The sequence below is a fragment of the Sinohyriopsis cumingii genome, chromosome 17 (genome assembly GCF_028554795.1).
Source record: "Sinohyriopsis cumingii isolate HCF-2022 chromosome 17, ASM2855479v2, whole genome shotgun sequence".
In the NCBI taxonomy this organism is placed as follows: Eukaryota; Metazoa; Mollusca; class Bivalvia; order Unionida; family Unionidae; genus Sinohyriopsis; species Sinohyriopsis cumingii.
The window spans coordinates 90,089,598-90,108,985 of record NC_142977.1 but is presented as its reverse complement, the minus strand read 5'-3'; the positions used below and the strand labels follow the sequence as shown (position 1 = coordinate 90,108,985).

Genomic DNA, 19,388 nt, shown 5'->3' with positions numbered 1-19,388 from the left:
ATAAACATTTGCATTGCAATGTTATCAAGTACATCAGACCTCATACACCTTGTGACCAAATCGAATACTGTGAGGAAGTGTGTCAATGAATACCATTTGACAGATAAGTGTATAAAGCCTAATCCCTAATAAAACTAAAGACACAGATAAAGTAACATAATTTATCTTTATTAACATCTCAAAATATTTTTCTGAGTACCAATTCAGATAAAAATCAATGACAGACCATCAGAAGTGTCTGTTAGGTAGGTAGAAGTCTGCAAGCTGACAAAGACAAACTTCATTTTAAAAGCTTTAGGGTGACATCCTAACACTGTTGTTTGGGAAAAACCTACATCAGTGTTGTCTGAATGAAGATAAATTGTTTACATATAAACAGCACAGAAGAAACTAAAATAATAGATAAAAAGTATAAAAAACAAAATCATGCACAAATTTGGAATGTAAAACCACACATTTTCCTGTGCAACTGATGATGGAGCATACCTATTTTTGTTAATACCTTCTAATAATCTATTTAATTGAAGTTTAAACATTTCTGGTGGCCATGTTAACCTTCAGGAAAAATGTTTAGCAAAGGCCTGGACAATTTTTGAACCCTGCTTTATACCTACCTGTCAATGTTTCAAAATCCAAGTAGGGATATTGAATACAAAAAATAGGGAGATTGGGACCTAAAATTGGGAGGTTTTTCATGGCATTTTTAAGCCTGTTTTCACTAAATAATAACCAATCTTTCAGGTCAATTATGTGTGAAATTTGCAAAGGACACACCATTTATCCCTGTGATGTGCCTTATTTTCCCCACAGGACATGCCCTCTTTTCCTATTTTGCTAGCTGTGGCCAAATTGCACAATAGCTTAAGGCTAGTCTTATGTAAAAAGACAAGAAAGGCTGTGTAAGTAAGTAACAGTTAATTCTTATCATTGCAATTGTCTTGTGAAAAAGACTGGCCCTCAGTCATATTATGTAAGCACCAGCAATTGATTGGCAAATAAACAATGCATTATTTAGTTGGACGGGCCCCAAGTGTCCGAGTCGTCTAAAGCACTCACCATTACGGATCACTGCCATCTCACCTCTGTCTGCATGGGTTCAAGTCTTGGGCTCGGCCAATGTGGGTATGTGAGAAAGCTTGCTGGTAGCTTCTCGTGGGTCGGTGGTTCTTTCTAGTTTTTCCCATGCTCTTCCTCCACCATTAATTCTGGCTGCCATGTATAGCCTATCTTGTGCTGAATAATGATGTTAAACCCTATAACAGCAACAACAATTTAGTTGTAAGTAATGGTGCCTAAATATGCAGTCTCAAGCATATGCCTGTGGCAACTATCTTCCCCACATTTTACATCCCACCATATTTCCTTACTATCAACTTAACATTGTTTATGAAATAACATATAAATGGGTATGCTGGATTAGTTAAGGGAATTATTAAGGGCAAGTATTCTGCATGGTATATTTTCCATTCCTTCTTTTAATTTATTTATGGTAATTATCATTTGTATATATATATGGTATAGTAATGCTAGGTATTTCACTTGTGCAAGTTTCTTTTGTGGCAATAGAGATGCTACATCAATCACAGTAATCATTCTTGGGATTGAAACTAATTGCTCACATTTTTATTGCTGTGGTCTTTTTTTTGTTGTGGTTTATTTTTTGATTTTAATATTGCTGTGGGGTAAAAAAATCATAAATTTATATGTGAGTAATGTTTAAACTTAATATTCTATTTACTGAAGAATTATTTTGTCACAACAATATTCACTGGTGACAAAACAGAACATGGTTTCTGTGGATTGCATATCTATGTATGTAGAATTATTTTAAGGAGAAATGACAATCAACAGACATAAAGTAATAATCCTGAGTTCTCTGAAAAAATTGGAGGATATTTATGAAATCAGAAGGTAGGCATGGAAGGACCCATCAAATTTGGAGATTTTATCTCTTGGCATGAGAGTTGACAGGTATTTATACATGTAAATATCTCTGTCAATTCAAACTATATTCCTCTGGTGTAAATTAGTGTCATCTTCAGGATTTCCAGACAGAGGTGGGTGTATGGACATGCATACAGATATGGGTGTATGGAGATGCATACAGATATGGGTGTATGGAGATGTATACAGATATGGGTGTATGGAGATGTATACAGATATGGGTGTATGGACATGCATACACATATGGGTATATGGACATGCATACAGATATGGGTATATGGAGATGTATACAGATATGGGTGTATGGAGATGTATACAGATATGGGTGTATGGACATGCATACACATATGGGTATATGGACATGCATACAGATATGGGTATATGGAGATGTACATAGATATGGGTGTATGGAGATGTATACAGATATGGGTGTATGGAGATGCATACAGATACGGGTGTATGGACATGCATACAGATATGGGCGTATGGACATGCATACAGATATGAGTGTATGGACAGACATACAGATATGGGTATATGGAGATGTATACATATATGGGTGTATGGATATGTATACAGATATGGGTGTATGGAGATGTATACAGATATGGGTGTATGGAGATGTATACAAACACCAAAGTGATCATAATATCGTGATTCTGACGAAATATGTTCCATGAAAGAAAGTAAAATTTAATCTTTTAGTATAATTATTCATTAGACCTTTACTTGTTGTTTCAATAATTCCTAATATAATACCACTTCCAAACACAATGTGATAAATATGTAGAAAAAAAAGAAAGATTGGTTTATAAATGAATCTACTCTCTTTACTCAAACATTGCTATCATCTGTAATCACCTATTAAGTCGAGTCTGATTGCAAACAATACAAACTATGATCTGCATTCACATAACATGCCAGCAGATCATGGTCAATGTTGTTTGTGCCACTCATTACTTCTAACAAACCAGAGACCCAAAACCACCAGCGCATTATGCAACAGCATACTAGGTCTGTGCAGTTTGCAGTTGGACTTATAGGTGAGTATATATGGTATTTATAAATTTGAAGACAATTAGCAGTTATTGAAAATGATACTCTCCTATTTAATGTCTCTTCTTCCTAACTTCTTTGAGTAATCAATGTCATGTATGATACACTTTGATTCAACAACAATTACAAGTACTCCTGCACAAAATATGTCCTAACAATTACAAGTACTCCTGCACAAAATATGACCTAGTTAAAGAACCATAATTTATTAATGCTTAAATATGGCCCTATCCAACAGGGCAATAACATACAGTTGTGTATGTCTTATGCCTGATAAGATTATCATATTCAGATCTTTAATTTTTCTAAAGACAGTTTTTTTTCTTTCTTCAAGCCAGCTCAATTACAAACAACCAAAGTCAAAACCATTGACCTTAAACAAACACTGTCAGTACTATCAACTTACTCACTGGAATACAACTACAAGTAAATACTTATATATGTACAAGTTCCTGTGTTGATGATCTCAGCGAGGGACAAAAATGAAAGCAATGACTTTTGGTTTGATAATAAGTTTGATTATCGTTAAGTCTGGTTTTCAAAACCCTGTCTGTTATGTATATTTAGTATATTTTATTTCCATTGTTTGTTTGTTTTAAGCTTTTTTGAAATAAATTTCATTAATTATGTAATATTGTAAGTTGGACATGACCGTGTCCAAAATAAATTTAATTATCCACCTCACCTGAATCATTGATTTCTTTTTAACTCTAAACAACTAATACCTAAGTATTCCCTATAAGTATGGTTTAACTATTAGGATTATTATTTTGTGTTTACCATAATTTATGTTCTGATTATAACCAAGATTTTATTTTGTAAACATCAGGAACCTTCTAGGTTATTTTCCATTAGGCAATATTTTTTAAAATAGAAAATGTTATTTCTAACTGGATTAGGTAGAGAACTATATAATCTTGTCATTCTAGAAATTATTAATCTGAGCAGAATCAACTGTATTGTTGTTGTGTCAAGCATAACACCATAACGATTTATATCTGGGTACAGTAACAGTCTACAAGAAGGCCTCATATCTGGGTACAATAAAAGTCTACAAGAATTCTCATATCTATGTATAGTAACAGTCTACTAGAATGCCTCATATCTGGGTATAGTAACAGTCTACAAGAATGCCTCACATTTGGGTATAGTAACAGTCTACTAGAATGCCTCATATCTGGGTATAGTAACAGTCTACTAGAATACCTCACATCTGGGTATAGTAACAGTCTACTAGAATGCCTCATATCTGGGTACAGTAACAGTCTACTAGAATGCCTCATATCTGGGTATAGTAACAGTCTACAAGAATGCCTCACATTTGGGTATAGTAACAGTCTACTAGAATACCTCATATCTGGGTATAGTAACGGTCTACTAGAATACCTCACATCTGGGTATAGTAACAGTCTACTAGAATGCCTCATATCTGGGTACAGTAACAGTCTACTAGAATGCCTCATATCTGGGTATAGTAACAGTCTACAAGAATGCCTCACATTTGGGTATAGTAACAGTCTACTAGAATGCCTCATATCTGGGTATAGTAACGGTCTACTAGAATGCCTCATATCTGGGTATAGTAACAGTCTACTAGAATACCTCACATTTGGGTATAGTAACAGTCTACTAGAATGCCTCATATCTGGGTATAGTAACAGTCTACAAGAATGCCTCACATTTGGGTATAGTAACAGTCTACTAGAATGCCTCACATCTGGGTATAGTAACAGTCTACTAGAATGCCTCATATCTGGGTATAGTAACAGTCTTCAAGAATGCCTCACATTTGGGTATAGTAACAGTCTTCTAGAATGCCTCATATCTGGGTATAGTAACAGTCTACAAGAATGCCTCACATTTGGGTATAGTAACAGTCTACTAGAATGCCTCATATCTGGGTACAGTAACAGTCTACTAGAATGCCTCATATCTGGGTACAGTAACAGTCTACTAGAATGCCTCATATCTGGGTACAGTAACAGTCTACTAGAATGCCTCATATCTGGGTACAGTAACAGTCTACTAGAATGCCTCATATCTGGGTATAGTAACAGTCTTCAAGAATGCCTCATATTTGGGTATAGTAACAGTCTTCTAGAATGCCTCATATCTGGGTATAGTAACAGTCTACAAGAATGCCTCACATTTGGGTATAGTAACAGTCTACTAGAATGCCTCATAATTGGGTATAGTAACAGTCTACTAGAATGCCTCACATTTGGGTATAGTAACAGTCTACTAGATTGCCTCATATTTGGGTATAGTAACAGTCTACTAGAATGCCTCATATCTGGGTATAGTAACGGTCTACTAGAATGCCTCATATCTGGGTATAGTAACAGTCTACTAGAATGCCTCACATTTGGGTACAGTAACAGTCTACTAGAATGCCTCATATCTGGGTACAGAACGGTCTACTAGAATGCCTCATATTTTGGCACAGTAACAGTCTACTAGAATGCCTCATATCTGGGTACAGTAACAGTCTACTAGAATCTTCTTTTCTGGGTACAGCAACAGTCAACAAGAATGTATCATATATGGGTACTGTACGGGCTACTAGAATGTTTCCATATTTAGGTACAGTAACAGTCAACATGAGCCAGTGCAGTTCAACTTCTTAATAAAATGGGTAAAGATAAAAAGCTGTTAAGATGATATAGATTAAAACAGTAATACCAAATATCCATTTGTTTTACAAGTGCTATCTAATGATGCATTACAAATTGTGCAGTACTCTCTATTCTCATTGACTTTGACTCTTCCCAGTGTTGGCAAATACACATTTGTTAAAAAAGATCTACCTTATATAATTTAATATTTTTAATATACAGTGCTGCATCTAGGTTTGACATAATGTGAGTCAAGTGGTCCAAGAAATTTAAACAAAAAAACTGGCCATCCAATAGATAGCATAGCAGACCCATACAAGTACAATGCCATGATAATGCAATACAAACTGCAAATGTGAACAAGACTGATATTAGTTACTGATAAAACCAATTTTTCCTATTAAAATGTTTCTTCAAGAATATTTACCCAATCATAATACCTTAGGGGAACTAATACTATCTTGCAAATCCAGCCCTACCTGATACTACTTTTAGTTAAAGGGAGCTAAAAGTTGTCTGCTTACCAATGTGGCAGTTTGGCAGAGTGATCTCATCTCAGGTACACCACTACCTCGATAACTCGTGCCCTGATAACTCGCGAACCCACTTAGAACGCAGTGTCAGGCGTGAATCCCATTTTTTAAACCCGAAAATACCACAAAAATGTATCCCTATTTGTTGAACTTGAAGAAAATCGTGATCAAAATTGGTAACGGAAACTTTGATGTATCGCTCATTTTATCATTGAAAACAGTAGATAGGACCTGGAAATTTTAATCAACACTATGAAATATCAAATTTAAAAATAGCTCATACAATTTTTTACATTTTCTTTCGAAACAACATTCCTAGTACACTGCAATTAACGATATGTAAGTAAATTTCAATCAATGAAAATGTCACTTACGCCAAGTGGAGGCAGTACTTTAATAAATAAATACAAATTAAATAATTTTTTTATCAACTGAAATTTGTGTTCTAGTTCTATCTTTTAGTTCTTTTTAAGTGTAATCGTCATAAATGTAATGTGTCCTCTTGTAATTAAACATAAAATGCGTCAATCTACCGTAACAGCTATGTCCGCGAGCGTTTCTCTGAGAACCTAATTAAGTGCCGACCGTGTTTTGATAACTGACTTGCAGAAGTATTTGTTGTATTGTTGCACTGAATAAAAAAGCTGGCCCCCTTTATATTATCACGTTAATTATGTCTTTTGAATAAAAAAAGGAGGTGGAATAAAAGAAAAGTTAAAAGGAACAAAAATCAGACTAACTTAAAATCTAGCGGCTTCTGTCGTATGTTGGATGAACTCACTTCATTTGATCAATCGAACACTATAATAAACGTAAATTGTGTATGTAACAGAAACTACCTTAAATTAACCGACTCTTTATAACTGTGATCAAAGATAACATGGCAACCAAGCGAAATGAATACTTCTTAAAATATAGAGCTTGATTTCACAGATACGGACCATTTGTGAGCAAGAGAGTTTTAGAGGATTCTTGAACTGGCATTTAGAGGTATCCTCAGGGGATGATAAGAATAACTTCCAATGAAATCACGACATTAACATTGTACTAACTGAACAAAAAAAATTGAGTTTCGACGTAGACATGTCATGAAATAAATGTCACGTGTTTTTGAAGAAAAAAAAGGAATCTTGTTTGGTGGTGTATCAACAGTTAGTCTAGTTAACAAATTATGGACTACAGATTTGGCAAGATACTATTAAACACCACTACGGGAACCAGACTCATCAAGAAAACAAAAAGCAGTGACATAATACACAGATTTTTTGCGTACATGTGATGGTTGTTCAAACCAGTTGGAACTATCTTTCATATGTTGGATATTTGAAAAAAATGTTATTTAAACAGAATAACGAACAACTTCATTAGAAAAAGTGCATTATTAAAAATTATTATTGACCTGATTGTAAAATGAGGATTTAGTCATTAAACAGCCCAGTTCCCTAATGCTGCTCCCCCCCCCAGTTTTCTCGATGTCAAAGCGATGTTTTATCAATTTTTGGAGGTCCCTTGGTAACTCGCGTCTCGCTTATAGTGCGGTCTATGTTTGTGGACCCCATTGTGTGCAAGTTATTGAGGAAGAGGTGTATAAGGATTGGCAACAAAGACGAAGAACCTGTCAGTTACTACTGGAACGGAAGGCATGCTCTCTATGGATGTAACTGAGGGGAGGCCTGGAGAGTGTATGTGTATTATCATTAGGTAAGTATTCTCAAAGAAAAATATCTTTACTAGGAAAAATTGGTTTCTTCTTTAAATACGTTACTCAATCACAATATCTTAGGAGAATAGGTAAGAGATGGAGGAAGGTACATCCCCTTACCCCAAAGACATCTCCGGTCTCCTAAGGTATGCAAGACAGCTCCATGGTAACCTGACTGGAGGGGACTCCATCTGTCAGGGCACAGCTTTCAAATAGGGAAAATTTTTCTCCCCCTCCAGTGAAAGTCATGAAGCAGCGTCTTAAGAAGCTGCTGACTGACCTGGAAGTATGACCTTTTGAAATGCAGATATAGCTTCTACCAGATCAAACTGAGATGGCAGATCTCAGAGACTAAAGCTACAGAATGTGGACTCAGATCTCCATCAAACAGCCTAAACAATTTCAGTTAATGAAAAATTCCAGTCAAATGCTAGGTTGGTGGCATCTCCTCTAACCTTGTGAGCCCAAATGTGCAATAAATTTGTTTGAGTTGGGGCTATTTCTCTATATGCTGAACAAATAAATCACTTAATCCAGGATGAGATATTCTGTTTTGATATATCAAGACATGATTTTGATCTTCTATGAAAAAAGCTGAACATTTTTTAAGGGGGTTTGAGGGTTCTCCCCCAATGGGGTTTCCCTTGTGCTGGGGAGTCCATGAAGCCGAAGGCCCCTGGCCAAAAATGCATTTTACACTCATAAAAAACTGCTCCTGGTGCAACTTATGATCATTAAAAAAAATAACAAATAATCATTTGAAAAGCTAACAAACTTGCCAAAAATGTTCAACTTGACTTCAATAATTTCACAATATTTATTGAACATGAATTTGTTCTCCTATACTATTGATGCTGAAGTTATTTCATATGCATGTCAGTGTTCACATCATAATTAAATCACAATAATTTGTCAAGTTTTTCAGCGAACATATTATACTTCTCTCTTTTCATAACAAATCTGTAAAATAAACACCCAAGTACATCAACTATATACAAATAATCCCATACATTCACTTGTCTTTTTCTCCAATGGACACAACCTGTTGATATGCCAGTCTAGCTCTTTTTGCAGCTTTGGCAAAGATTTCTTAAGCTTTCATTTTTGTAACCACTGACTTTTTTGGCTCAATGTGCAATCATTTCTTTTCTTTCTCAATGACAGCCTTTTTCCTTTCAAGCTGGTGCTTGTATTGGTGAAATGCAGTGTACATTATCTGACAGAGGGCTACATCTGTTCTCTCATGTGAGAAATCTTTCTTCTTATAGCAGTTAATTCCACTTTTTCCAGATGCCTTCTGAGCTCCAATTTTTCCGTATGCAGCTTAATTTGTAGGTGCTGTTAAAAACTCTTCCAATTATGATTAACGTAAATCAAATCTTTCTTGCAGAAGTCATACAATACCAGTCCTCTAGCATTCAGTTTCCTTATAATCTGATCAACTAAATTTCCATCAACTTTTCGCTCCAGCCATTCCCATTTCCATATGTTTTTTAAACCTTTATCTAAACTTTTCGTATCATGGTCTCTCTCAACAACTTGGGACACCATGTTTGCAAGCATGCTTCTTCTTTCCATTGCCATCAGTTTCCATTACATGAAGATTCATTGGATGAATTTAAACCTTTGACCAATGAGAATACTCTATAGGAGAGTCATGTGCTAACTAATATATGGAATAAATAACTTACAAGGGTCATTGCAGAATGGGACCACACAGTCCGTTTTAAAAAACCCCAGATCAGAGATGATATAAAAAATGGACTATATAAAAAAAAAAGTCTGATTCAAGTCAAGAGAAAAGCAGAATTCTGCTTTAAAATGGAGAAAAATCATGTCTGTATATCCTCCTGTCCTTTTTGTATTTTTGAGTACAAATAGGCATCATCTCCCTCAACGCAAAGGCTCTGTTCTATTCAGGTATCACTTGAAAGCCCAAACTGGGTCTTGTAGGTGGCTTTCAACCGATGTGTCCAGACTAGAGGTTTTATGATGAAAGTCTGGCTACCCATGGAAGGAAGATAGTTCTTGGTGGTGAAAGAGAATGCTATCATGAGTAAGACTGACCCATCTTGTCAGAACTGCATGTAATTTGGACCTGTTGATAGGGCATATACTTTGCTAATTCTGCCTGCAGTCACTAAGACCATGAGAAAGCAGGTCTTGTATGAAAAGTGTACCAGAGATGCCCCTGAAAGTGGTTCAAATATGTCTTGTTCAGCCAGTTAATAACCATGTTAGGTTCCATATTGGGCATAAACTAATGTTTATGGTCATTTATACTCACAGTTGGCAAGAAAGCTGGATAAGTAAAAGCTGTGTCCAATATCCTTTCTTCCATGATGATGAAAGGTGTAAGCAATCGTGGAGTGGTAACATTTTATGATACTCTGTGAGAACTTTCTCTCTACTAAGAGCGTGAGGAAGTTAACTATTTGTGGTATAGATGTCTGGAGAGGTATGATGTGTTCGCTTGTGTACCAATGGGTGAAAATGTGCCATTTGCTTTTTTATGCTTTTAGAGTGGAGAACGGGGCCCTGAGTGGCCGAGTGGTCTAAATCGCTCTCCGTTACGGATCACTGCCATCTCACCTCTGTCTGCGTGGGTTCGCGTCTCGGATTCAGCCTTTGTGGGTATGTGAGAAAGCTTACCACTAGCTTCTTGTGGGTCGATGGTTCTTTCCAGGGTTTTCCCCGGGTTCTTCATCCACCATTAATACTGGCTGCCATGTATAGCCTATCGTGTGCTGAAAAATGGCATTAAACCCTACAACAACAACAACAACAGAGTGGAGGACCTTCTTGCTTGGGTGATTCTCTCCATGACTGGTAATGAGAATTGTTTATTTCTGAGGGTCTGTTTCAGATGATCCAGATGTGCAGATTCTGTAGCTTTGAGTAATAATGAAATAACTGCCATGGTGTTTTTAAGAGCTGATGAGGGAAAATCTTAAGTCTCTGAGGGGTCCATATTTGAATGAAAACTGAGGGATGAAGAGACCATTCTATCTGTATTAATTATTTCTCAAAATTAAAGGTGCTACCATGGTTAAATTTTCAATACCTGATCCTGGGGGAGACAAAATATGTTGCCTGTACATTTAACTCCATACCTAGGTAAAAAAATTGTTGAGATGGTACCAGATTGGATTTTTCCTTGTTGACAAGAGTTCCAGATTGGTAACATGGATTATTATGCCTTGTCTAACTCACTGATGTTCCTGCAGGATATTCTGAAGGTAACTTGATGTTGCAACCACAGAAATGGTCTGGATATGCACCATTACTTGATTCATCAGACGAGTGAAGACCCAGGGTCCAATGTTGTTCCCCAATGGGAGTTCCCTGAAATGGCATATGATGTTAGCAAATCACAGGAACGTCCTGGAAGCCTTGTGAATAGGGATATAATGTTTGTGCCATTTAAGTCCACACTGATGATGAAGTCTCCCTCATGGATGGCATTCAACATGCACTGTGCTGTTTCCACTGAGAACCAAGGGGCATGGATGAATTGATTGAGGGCACTTAGGTTGATGACCAGACACAGAGTGCCATTTGCCTTTGAGACCAAGACAAGCCTGGAAGGAATGACAGGACCCTCTCAGTGCTATATCCGCTTAGGTATGCAATAACTGTGGCTTTCGCTGGGTTGAGCTTTGATAGGATGGTTTTCAGAGGTTTGTGTTCTACGATCCTTGTATTGACAATGTGGTTGTAGGATGGAGGGAAATCAGTCTCCTAGGTGGCTTGTTTGTGAACTTCTTCAATCTGGCCAATAAAAAGAAGGTTAGAGGATGAAGTTTGTGCTATTAACTTGGCCTTACAGTGGTCCTTCAGGAAAGTGAAGGCAGAGAGCACCGAGTCCCATTCCACCAATTGTAAATTTGCAGCTGCAGTTATGGCACTGACCAAAATGTGATGAACAGCTCTATTCAGCACTTGGGTCATTCTTGAGACCTATTCCCATGCATGCCCTGAGGTTTTCAGAGTGGGAGAATTTGAGCTATGTTCTGCCTGTTGGAAAATAGCTTTAGAGACTAAAGTCTAACATTGAAGCCACTGCAATGATATTGTGCACCAAATGCGGAGTGTCACTGAAGGCTATCCGGTCCATACGTATGGAGTGTGGCTTTGTCATCTCCAAAGTGGTAATATCACTGTCAACTGCTGAGGTTTCAAAATAAAAGACTGGCATGTGTCAAAGATAGCAACCCAAAAATTGATGATGAAGGTGGATCAGGATGTCTGTAACTCTCCCAGACTGTGGAAGTAAATGAAGTTAGACATTTCTGTTCTGTTGTATGAACAACAGATGCTTCAGCTCTGGTACAGGTTTATGATGGAGTGGGAGGAGGACAAAACTCTAGGGGTCAAAGGTGGAAAAATGTCCTCAATGGAGGCTCAGAAAGGCTGAATCTACCCACACCATCGGATAGTGTAGAATTGATGACAACACTGTAGAACAAGCAACAGCATCTTGGTTGCATGAAGTAAGGCTAAGGTCTCCTGTAATGCTTGAGACTTAGCTGGCGAAGAGTGATGAGGTCTGTCACTCACTATCAGAACACCCTAAATTAGAAACCATGACTTCAAGACAGTTGCCAAGTAAAGTCTCTTCTCATAGCAGAGTGAAGAGAAATTGTAAGGTGACATCTGTGGAGGTGTGATGAAGGCTAGACTAGTCCCTGCATATGTCTGCAAAAGACAGGTTCTATGTACTGGGAGCCGGGCTGTTAGTGATTAAGCTGTAATATTGATGTTTTGTCCCTTCATGATCCCTAGTATTTGGCCTAGGCCGGTCGCAACGAAAATAGGCCATCCATGTGGGGAGGATATAATTAGGATCATCAACTGGAACGGGCTATGAGATTCTTGATCCATGTAACCTGTCAGTATGTCTATTGCATGAGATGGAACATGGCTATTTGTTAGCTCTGTCCCACACTGTTCTGCAATAGGAATAAAGTCAAGCCCAGAGGAGACAAGGTAGAGGGAGTTGCCAAAAATGCAGCCATGATGTCCTGTGGTGGTGACTTGGGCTACTGGAGCTATTTCAGATTTTGTCAATGTGCAGTACTTGATGACTGAATGGTAAGTTGATTTATCTCCCATGTCCACCAGAAATTCTCACACTGAGGAAATATAAGCATGCAGACTGGTCATATCTTTGTCCTGAAGTGTGTGTTTCTGCACTTGCCCAAAGTCCTAATCTGTCAGACAAATATTGCAGAACATATAAAACTGTAGCCCTGCACCTGTCTTTCATAATGCAATGTTAACCCAGAAATTGGTAACAGACAGTCTAATAAATCAATGAAGCATACAGGTGAAATATAATGACAATACCACCTGTAAGGAGAAGTATGAATCTGTGGGTCTGCACATGTAATATTTGAATAAAGTGTGGGGGCACAGAGCTATACTAAATGATGGTTACCTGGAAAAAAGTGAGAGATGATCTCAAATTATAATGCTGCCTGTAGGGAAGGTCAAAGATGGCATGTACAGGTAGAATCATGGAAGCACGGCATTCCAAGGCTAAGGATGCTGTGGTCAAGGAAACACCTGCATGTGCCAGAAATGATGGAATTATACATATATAAGAAGTTTCTTATGGGCATTAAGACAGGCACACATATAATTATTTTAGCTTGAACCTCTCTTAATCATGCATAGAAAGCAAACCTGTACTTATCCAACCAGAGTGGAAGCAATACAGAAATGTACACAAGTGTCTACATTACATACTAGAGTCTTCACCTAAAAGGAACTGAGGCACCATTATAGATACTTACAAAGTAGGTGATAATATGCAAAATAATGCAATTACCTGTAAGGAAAAAGGTCCACAGGCTGCCTTTACAAGTAAAAGATTGAAGTAGCACCTGGACACTATGAATACATTGAATAGAAACTCACCAATATGTACCCATTCACACTGACATTACACATATATTAGGAGTTTTTATAAGTGCTAGAGACTTGCATGTACAAAAAATAATTATAGCCTGAACTTAATATGAAGTTGCTTGGGTTCTCCATGCAAGGATCTAAATGTGTGATGATGACAAAGTGTTAGCAAACTGTAAAGCAGGACAGGAAGACAAAAGTTGGAAAATTTAATATAGATCTATTATACTTGCATTAGAAAGTGATAAACTCCTCCAATTTGTGATGCTATATCTTCCATGTAGATTCTGGCTTTTGTGAGGTCTCTCATAATGAGAGTGTGTTTCTTGGCACAAGCAGAAGAAGTAACTGACACATTCTTAGCCTTGCCATCAATCCTTATACCTAAGGAGAGATCACTCTGTCTGACTGCCACATAGATCAGCAGACAACATTTAGCTCCCTTTAGGGAGGCTGGATTTGCGAGGTAATGGTAGTTCTCCTAAGGTAACATATTGGGTAACATATTCATAGAAGAAGAGGTAAATCCACCATTTTTGGATGAGATTCAAGTACATGTATTACTACAATAGGAACAGTAATTTTTCACTCTCTATTTAATGAGAAATGCTGCATAGATCTTTTTGTTGTTGTTGTTCTAGAGTTTAAGGCCATTTTTCAGCACAAGATAGGCTCTACATGGCGGCCAGTATAACTGGCGGAGGAAGAACCCTGAAAAACCCAGGGAAGAACCACCGACCCACGAAAAGCTACTGGCAGGCTTTCCCACATACCCACGCTATAGATCTTTTTGAATACTTGGTCAAATATCATTTAATAACTTTCAAACTGTCAATCACCAAGTTCAAGTCAGTCTTCCATAAAGCCACAGGGCATACACTTGCACTGTAGTTGATCAATAATTTTGGCTTCACCACAAGGTGCAGCATGTGACCAAGTTAACAAGTTTGAAAAACGATGTAGAGTTCCAAAAGACTAAAGAAATGCAGCATTGTCAGTTTTGACGTGTGGAAAATGCTATTTTTTATTCCACATTCTAAAGGATATTGTTGACTGATTATGGAAAATGAATGACATGCTAGTAATTAATTTCTGTATGAACTACAGATATTTTCTGCAAAAAAAAGCTTAAAAGACTACAGAATTTGTGCCGGGCTGTCCCAAACACATCCAATCAGCAAAGACATACATTAGATGAAACAACAGATGGAGTTATTCTAAAAAAATTTACTGATAAAATAAACAGCAAAAGTATTAAAATAAAAGTGTGAATATTAAAAACTTCAATATTGAAAAATGGATCAAGTAAAAAAAATATGCAGGAGAAACTTTGTTTCTAATTAATTTTCAAAGCCTTAAAGAATTTAAATTTGTATATGTTTTACCATATCTACAAAATTCAAGAAAAATCTAAGTGAAGGCAGATAATTATAGGTTACTGCATTTGTATGGGAAAATATGAATGAGTTTTTGGATGGAATACTACACGAACTTGTGAGTGCAGTATATCCTTCCGACAAAACGAGTTCATATTTTCCCATACAAATGCAGTAACCTTTTTATTATATGCTCATTTTTTTATTCTACCTAAGGTTTAATTATATAAACAAAATACACTACAAGAAACAACGTAAATGAATGAATGCCATATTCCAAACTAAATACACAAGCGCAGATTTGACATTACACAATGTCATCATTATTAATGCACACATAACTCCGCCCAGATAGATTTGAACTTAGTCGCGCGGTTGATATAACTTTTGAAAGAAAATGGCGTGTCTAGTTAAAATTGAAATTTGCAGTCATATTGTGAATGCATGCGCATTGCAACAACTTTTGCATTTGATCTGGAATGAATATATTTTGGTATTTTGTTTCGATTCGACGAAAGTTTGTGGTTTTGGATTGGATTCATCTGTGCAAATTATACATGAAATACATCGGATTGAAGTGGCATGGGAGAAGCATGTTTACGTCTGGAAATGTGTTTCTGTTTCTGTCACTGAATGTTTGAAATCGTAACGTGGGAAAAATATGAAGTCTTTCAATTGCAATTATCAAAAGGACGCTATGGAATTTAATGTTTATTTCATTTTGAGTGCAGTAAGGAGGATGCAATTGCACTTATCATCAAAATTACAGCACAATTTCGAAATGTGTAATTCAGATTGAAAACCGATGACATGGCTCATGTAATTTGGATTTGCAGAATTAAGAAAATACATTTTGAGGAAATTCAGGATATAAAACTGTAAGTATATTTTATTTTGCCATTCTTATCACCAGCTAAAGAAAACAGTATATGCCTTGTCACTTGTATGTTATTTGTAAGGACCTAATCTTCACTCATTTATATAATGTAGCTAGCCTAAATCCGTAACATTGTATCAACGCGGAATGTGCCAAAACAGCTGGGTTTTTTTGCAGTCCACGAAACATGTTTTAGTTCATTCAGAAAAAATTTAAATGACCACAATGTAAAGAGCCTCTTACGCAAGTGTATATGATTTGTTTACAAATCAAAAGTGCTGGTGTCTGCGTCATTGTTTGTTTACAATAGAAAGTAGTTCCTTTATTCACGTGAATGCTATATGTGTTTTGTCGTGCTCGTTCAGTATCGGGGAATACTGAATGATTCTGACAATGTAAAGTTAACGGGGAAAAAAATGAGCATATAATAATATGGAATCCCTAAGCTCCTGAATCTGGGTCCAGGACCTGAACAGTGCTAAGCCACTGTTGTTATCCTTGGGATGAAGTTTAGGGCCATACTGCACAGTTCAGGCCCACAGGTATGTAACCCCTTTTGCCTGGAATTTAAATATCACCACAGATGATGGGAATAATGTCACCAGAGATGAAGGAAATATATCCCGAGATTAGGACAACAATAATCATGTAAGCCTGATATCTTTAGACAACAATACTCATGTAAGCCTGTGTTACATGTAGTTGGACAACAATAATCATGTATGACTGTTATATTAGGACAACAATAATCACATAAGCCAGTGATATTTGGACATCAATAATCATGTATGCTTGTGATATTTGGACAACAATAACCATGTATGCCTGTGATATTTGGACAACAATAATCATGTAAGCCTGTGATATTTGGACAACAATAATCATGTATGCCTGTGATATTTGGACAACAATAATCATGTATGCCTGTGATATTTGGACAACAATAATCATGTATGCCTGTGATATTTGGACAACAATAACCATATAAGCTTATGATATTGCTTGTGCTCATGGTTCCTGGAGCCATAAATGTGTAACAACATATTTTTTGTGTGCACAAACATTTACAGTCAATCAAACTTGTCAGCATTAACTACACCATAGATCACATTCAGTACCTACCCACATGGGACATCCTTCATGCCTGGATGTTCAGACCCTGTCCAGTATCTGTAATTATGGGTTGTCTTCCATGCTTGGATGAAATGAACTCCAAAATCCTCTACCAGCTTTGCATCTACATGTAAAAATTATATAAAAGGGGTTCTGAGTTGAATTTTCTTCCATTTTCAACTTACAGTTTAAGTGAATATTTTTTATAAATTATCAAAACAGAAAAGATGATTTATCATTTTATTCATAAGGATGAAAAAGAAAATGTCTCAGACACTATCAGCTACCTTTGTATGCACAGGGAAAAAAAAGAAAAAACCCAGTTGGAATTCATTTTGGAATTCAATGGCAAATTGTAATAACCTTAACTATTTTTCACACCAATCAGACAAGATCTTTCACATCCAACAAACCTTCCAAAGCCTAAAGTAATCAACAGATTTATTAGTGGTTGTCAAATTGTAACTAAAATTTAACGGTATTTATTTGAAGATGCTTGACTGTATTCCTTTGTCAATGTCATGAATCAGAATTCTGATTAGGAATGGATTTTCGTTGAATTCTTTGACCAACATATGCTAAATGTTTTGTTCCACTTTTTGTTCTGATAAAATTATGTAAAAATAACTCATAATGCATATGATAAGCTTGATGTTTTAGCATATAAAGACATTGTATGCTACAACTGTAACACTCTCAGAACAACAAAGCAAAGACTTGACAATTAGTCTTCACCGGGATGAATTGCCAAAGAATCTTAACACCATCATCTAAATTCATGAAAATCTAGTCTTCAAACTTACATCTAGAATTTAGTATTCTGATTAGTCAAACTTTAATTCTAACATAAACTTGACCAATCAAATATGTTAAGTTTCAATATAATTTCATGACCTAGGTTGCTGAAGTCTGGACCCATTCTGTAAAAATCTCTGGTCTGGCAATCTACTATGAAATGAAAATGTTGCTGGCAAGAAAAATAGTCCTCGATGTCCTGAATTTTATAAATAATGTGATGGAAAATTTATACAAGTGATCCATTTCATAAAAAGTGATCCATTTCATAAAAACCTTGCATACACATCAGTAATGTAAATTTTATTCCTTACATGCCTGAAGGAAAAAAAACCCTGAACTTACCATCCTGGAGCATTGTTGCCAGCAGACTTTGTAGATACATTCTAAACTGGACACGTAACCACTCATCTCCACCCTCCCACTCTGGAAGATAATTTTTTAACAAAAATATAATCCTGCACAAACTGTTGTACCACTGGATTTAAGCCATGACAGATTCATGCTATGGTGCTCTCTCCATATTTAGGTTGAAATTGGTGCAGTGAGAAAAATTTTCAATGTGAAAATGTTTGATGGGCTAGGCTCAATGCATGACAAATGATATGATACACAATGCGTGTCGAATGCAGGACCACACCATAAGCCCACTTGGCCTTATGATGGGTTGAGCTAAAAGATGAAAACAGACTTCTAAACTTGAACCTCGATAAAAGGAATCAAAAACAGACTTCTAAAACTGAACTTCGAGAAAGGAATCAAAGGTCCATATTCTGAGCCAAAAAACTCAAGATCAAAACTCCCATTATCATAGAATGACACTTGGAGTGCATATAGTCAGTAAAACTGTAGTCTAGAAGATGGACCTATATTAAAAATGAGTTTTAAAAAATCTAGGGACTTTCAGCTTGAAATTGAGTTTCTTTCTTTAAAAATTAGAGAATATGGGGCCTACTGTGGCCTGTAATACACAGTTGAGTGTGGCCAGTAATTAGTGTGGCCTGTAATACACAGCTTAGTGATACTATGTAATGTGCCAAATGTATCTAAAATGTAACAGAAGTTACAGTGAAAAGAATAAAAAGTTTGTGGAATGAATAGAAGGTAAGTGGAAATAACAGAAATTAGTGGTAAGAATAGGAAGTTACAGAGTACAGAATAACAAGTTAATGTAGAGAATAGAATAATGCTTTCTCCAATAATGTTTACACTTGTTTTGCAAAGAAAGACCTATGTTAATTACACTGCATGGTTTTGTTGTAATAGGCATCTTATTTGAATGAAACATATTCATACATTTCACAAAAACTATGATGTTATGAAACAATTTTTGATGTAATGACTCAAACTGGTCATGAATGAGTCCAAAGACAGTAAATTCATTTATACCTACAGATGTTGTGATATTATTAGTATTACTATTACTAGTATTACTCAGATGGTATGCATGAGTGGGGTACCAGA

The 19,388-nt window shown here is 36.3% G+C and overlaps 1 protein-coding gene across 1 annotated transcript in view; it reads right to left on the bottom strand.

Moving 5' to 3' along the window:
• Positions 1 to 19,388, bottom strand: part of LOC149779396 (late secretory pathway protein AVL9 homolog) — a 162,040-nt gene that overhangs the window by 10,394 nt on the left and 132,258 nt on the right. The window contains exons 14-15 of the mRNA XM_089940061.1: positions 18,270 to 18,350; positions 17,139 to 17,253 (exon numbers count right to left, since the gene is read on the bottom strand). Of these exons, the coding sequence (XP_089796187.1) occupies positions 17,139 to 17,253; positions 18,270 to 18,350 (196 nt within the window). The remainder of the gene's footprint in view (positions 1 to 17,138; positions 17,254 to 18,269; positions 18,351 to 19,388) is intronic.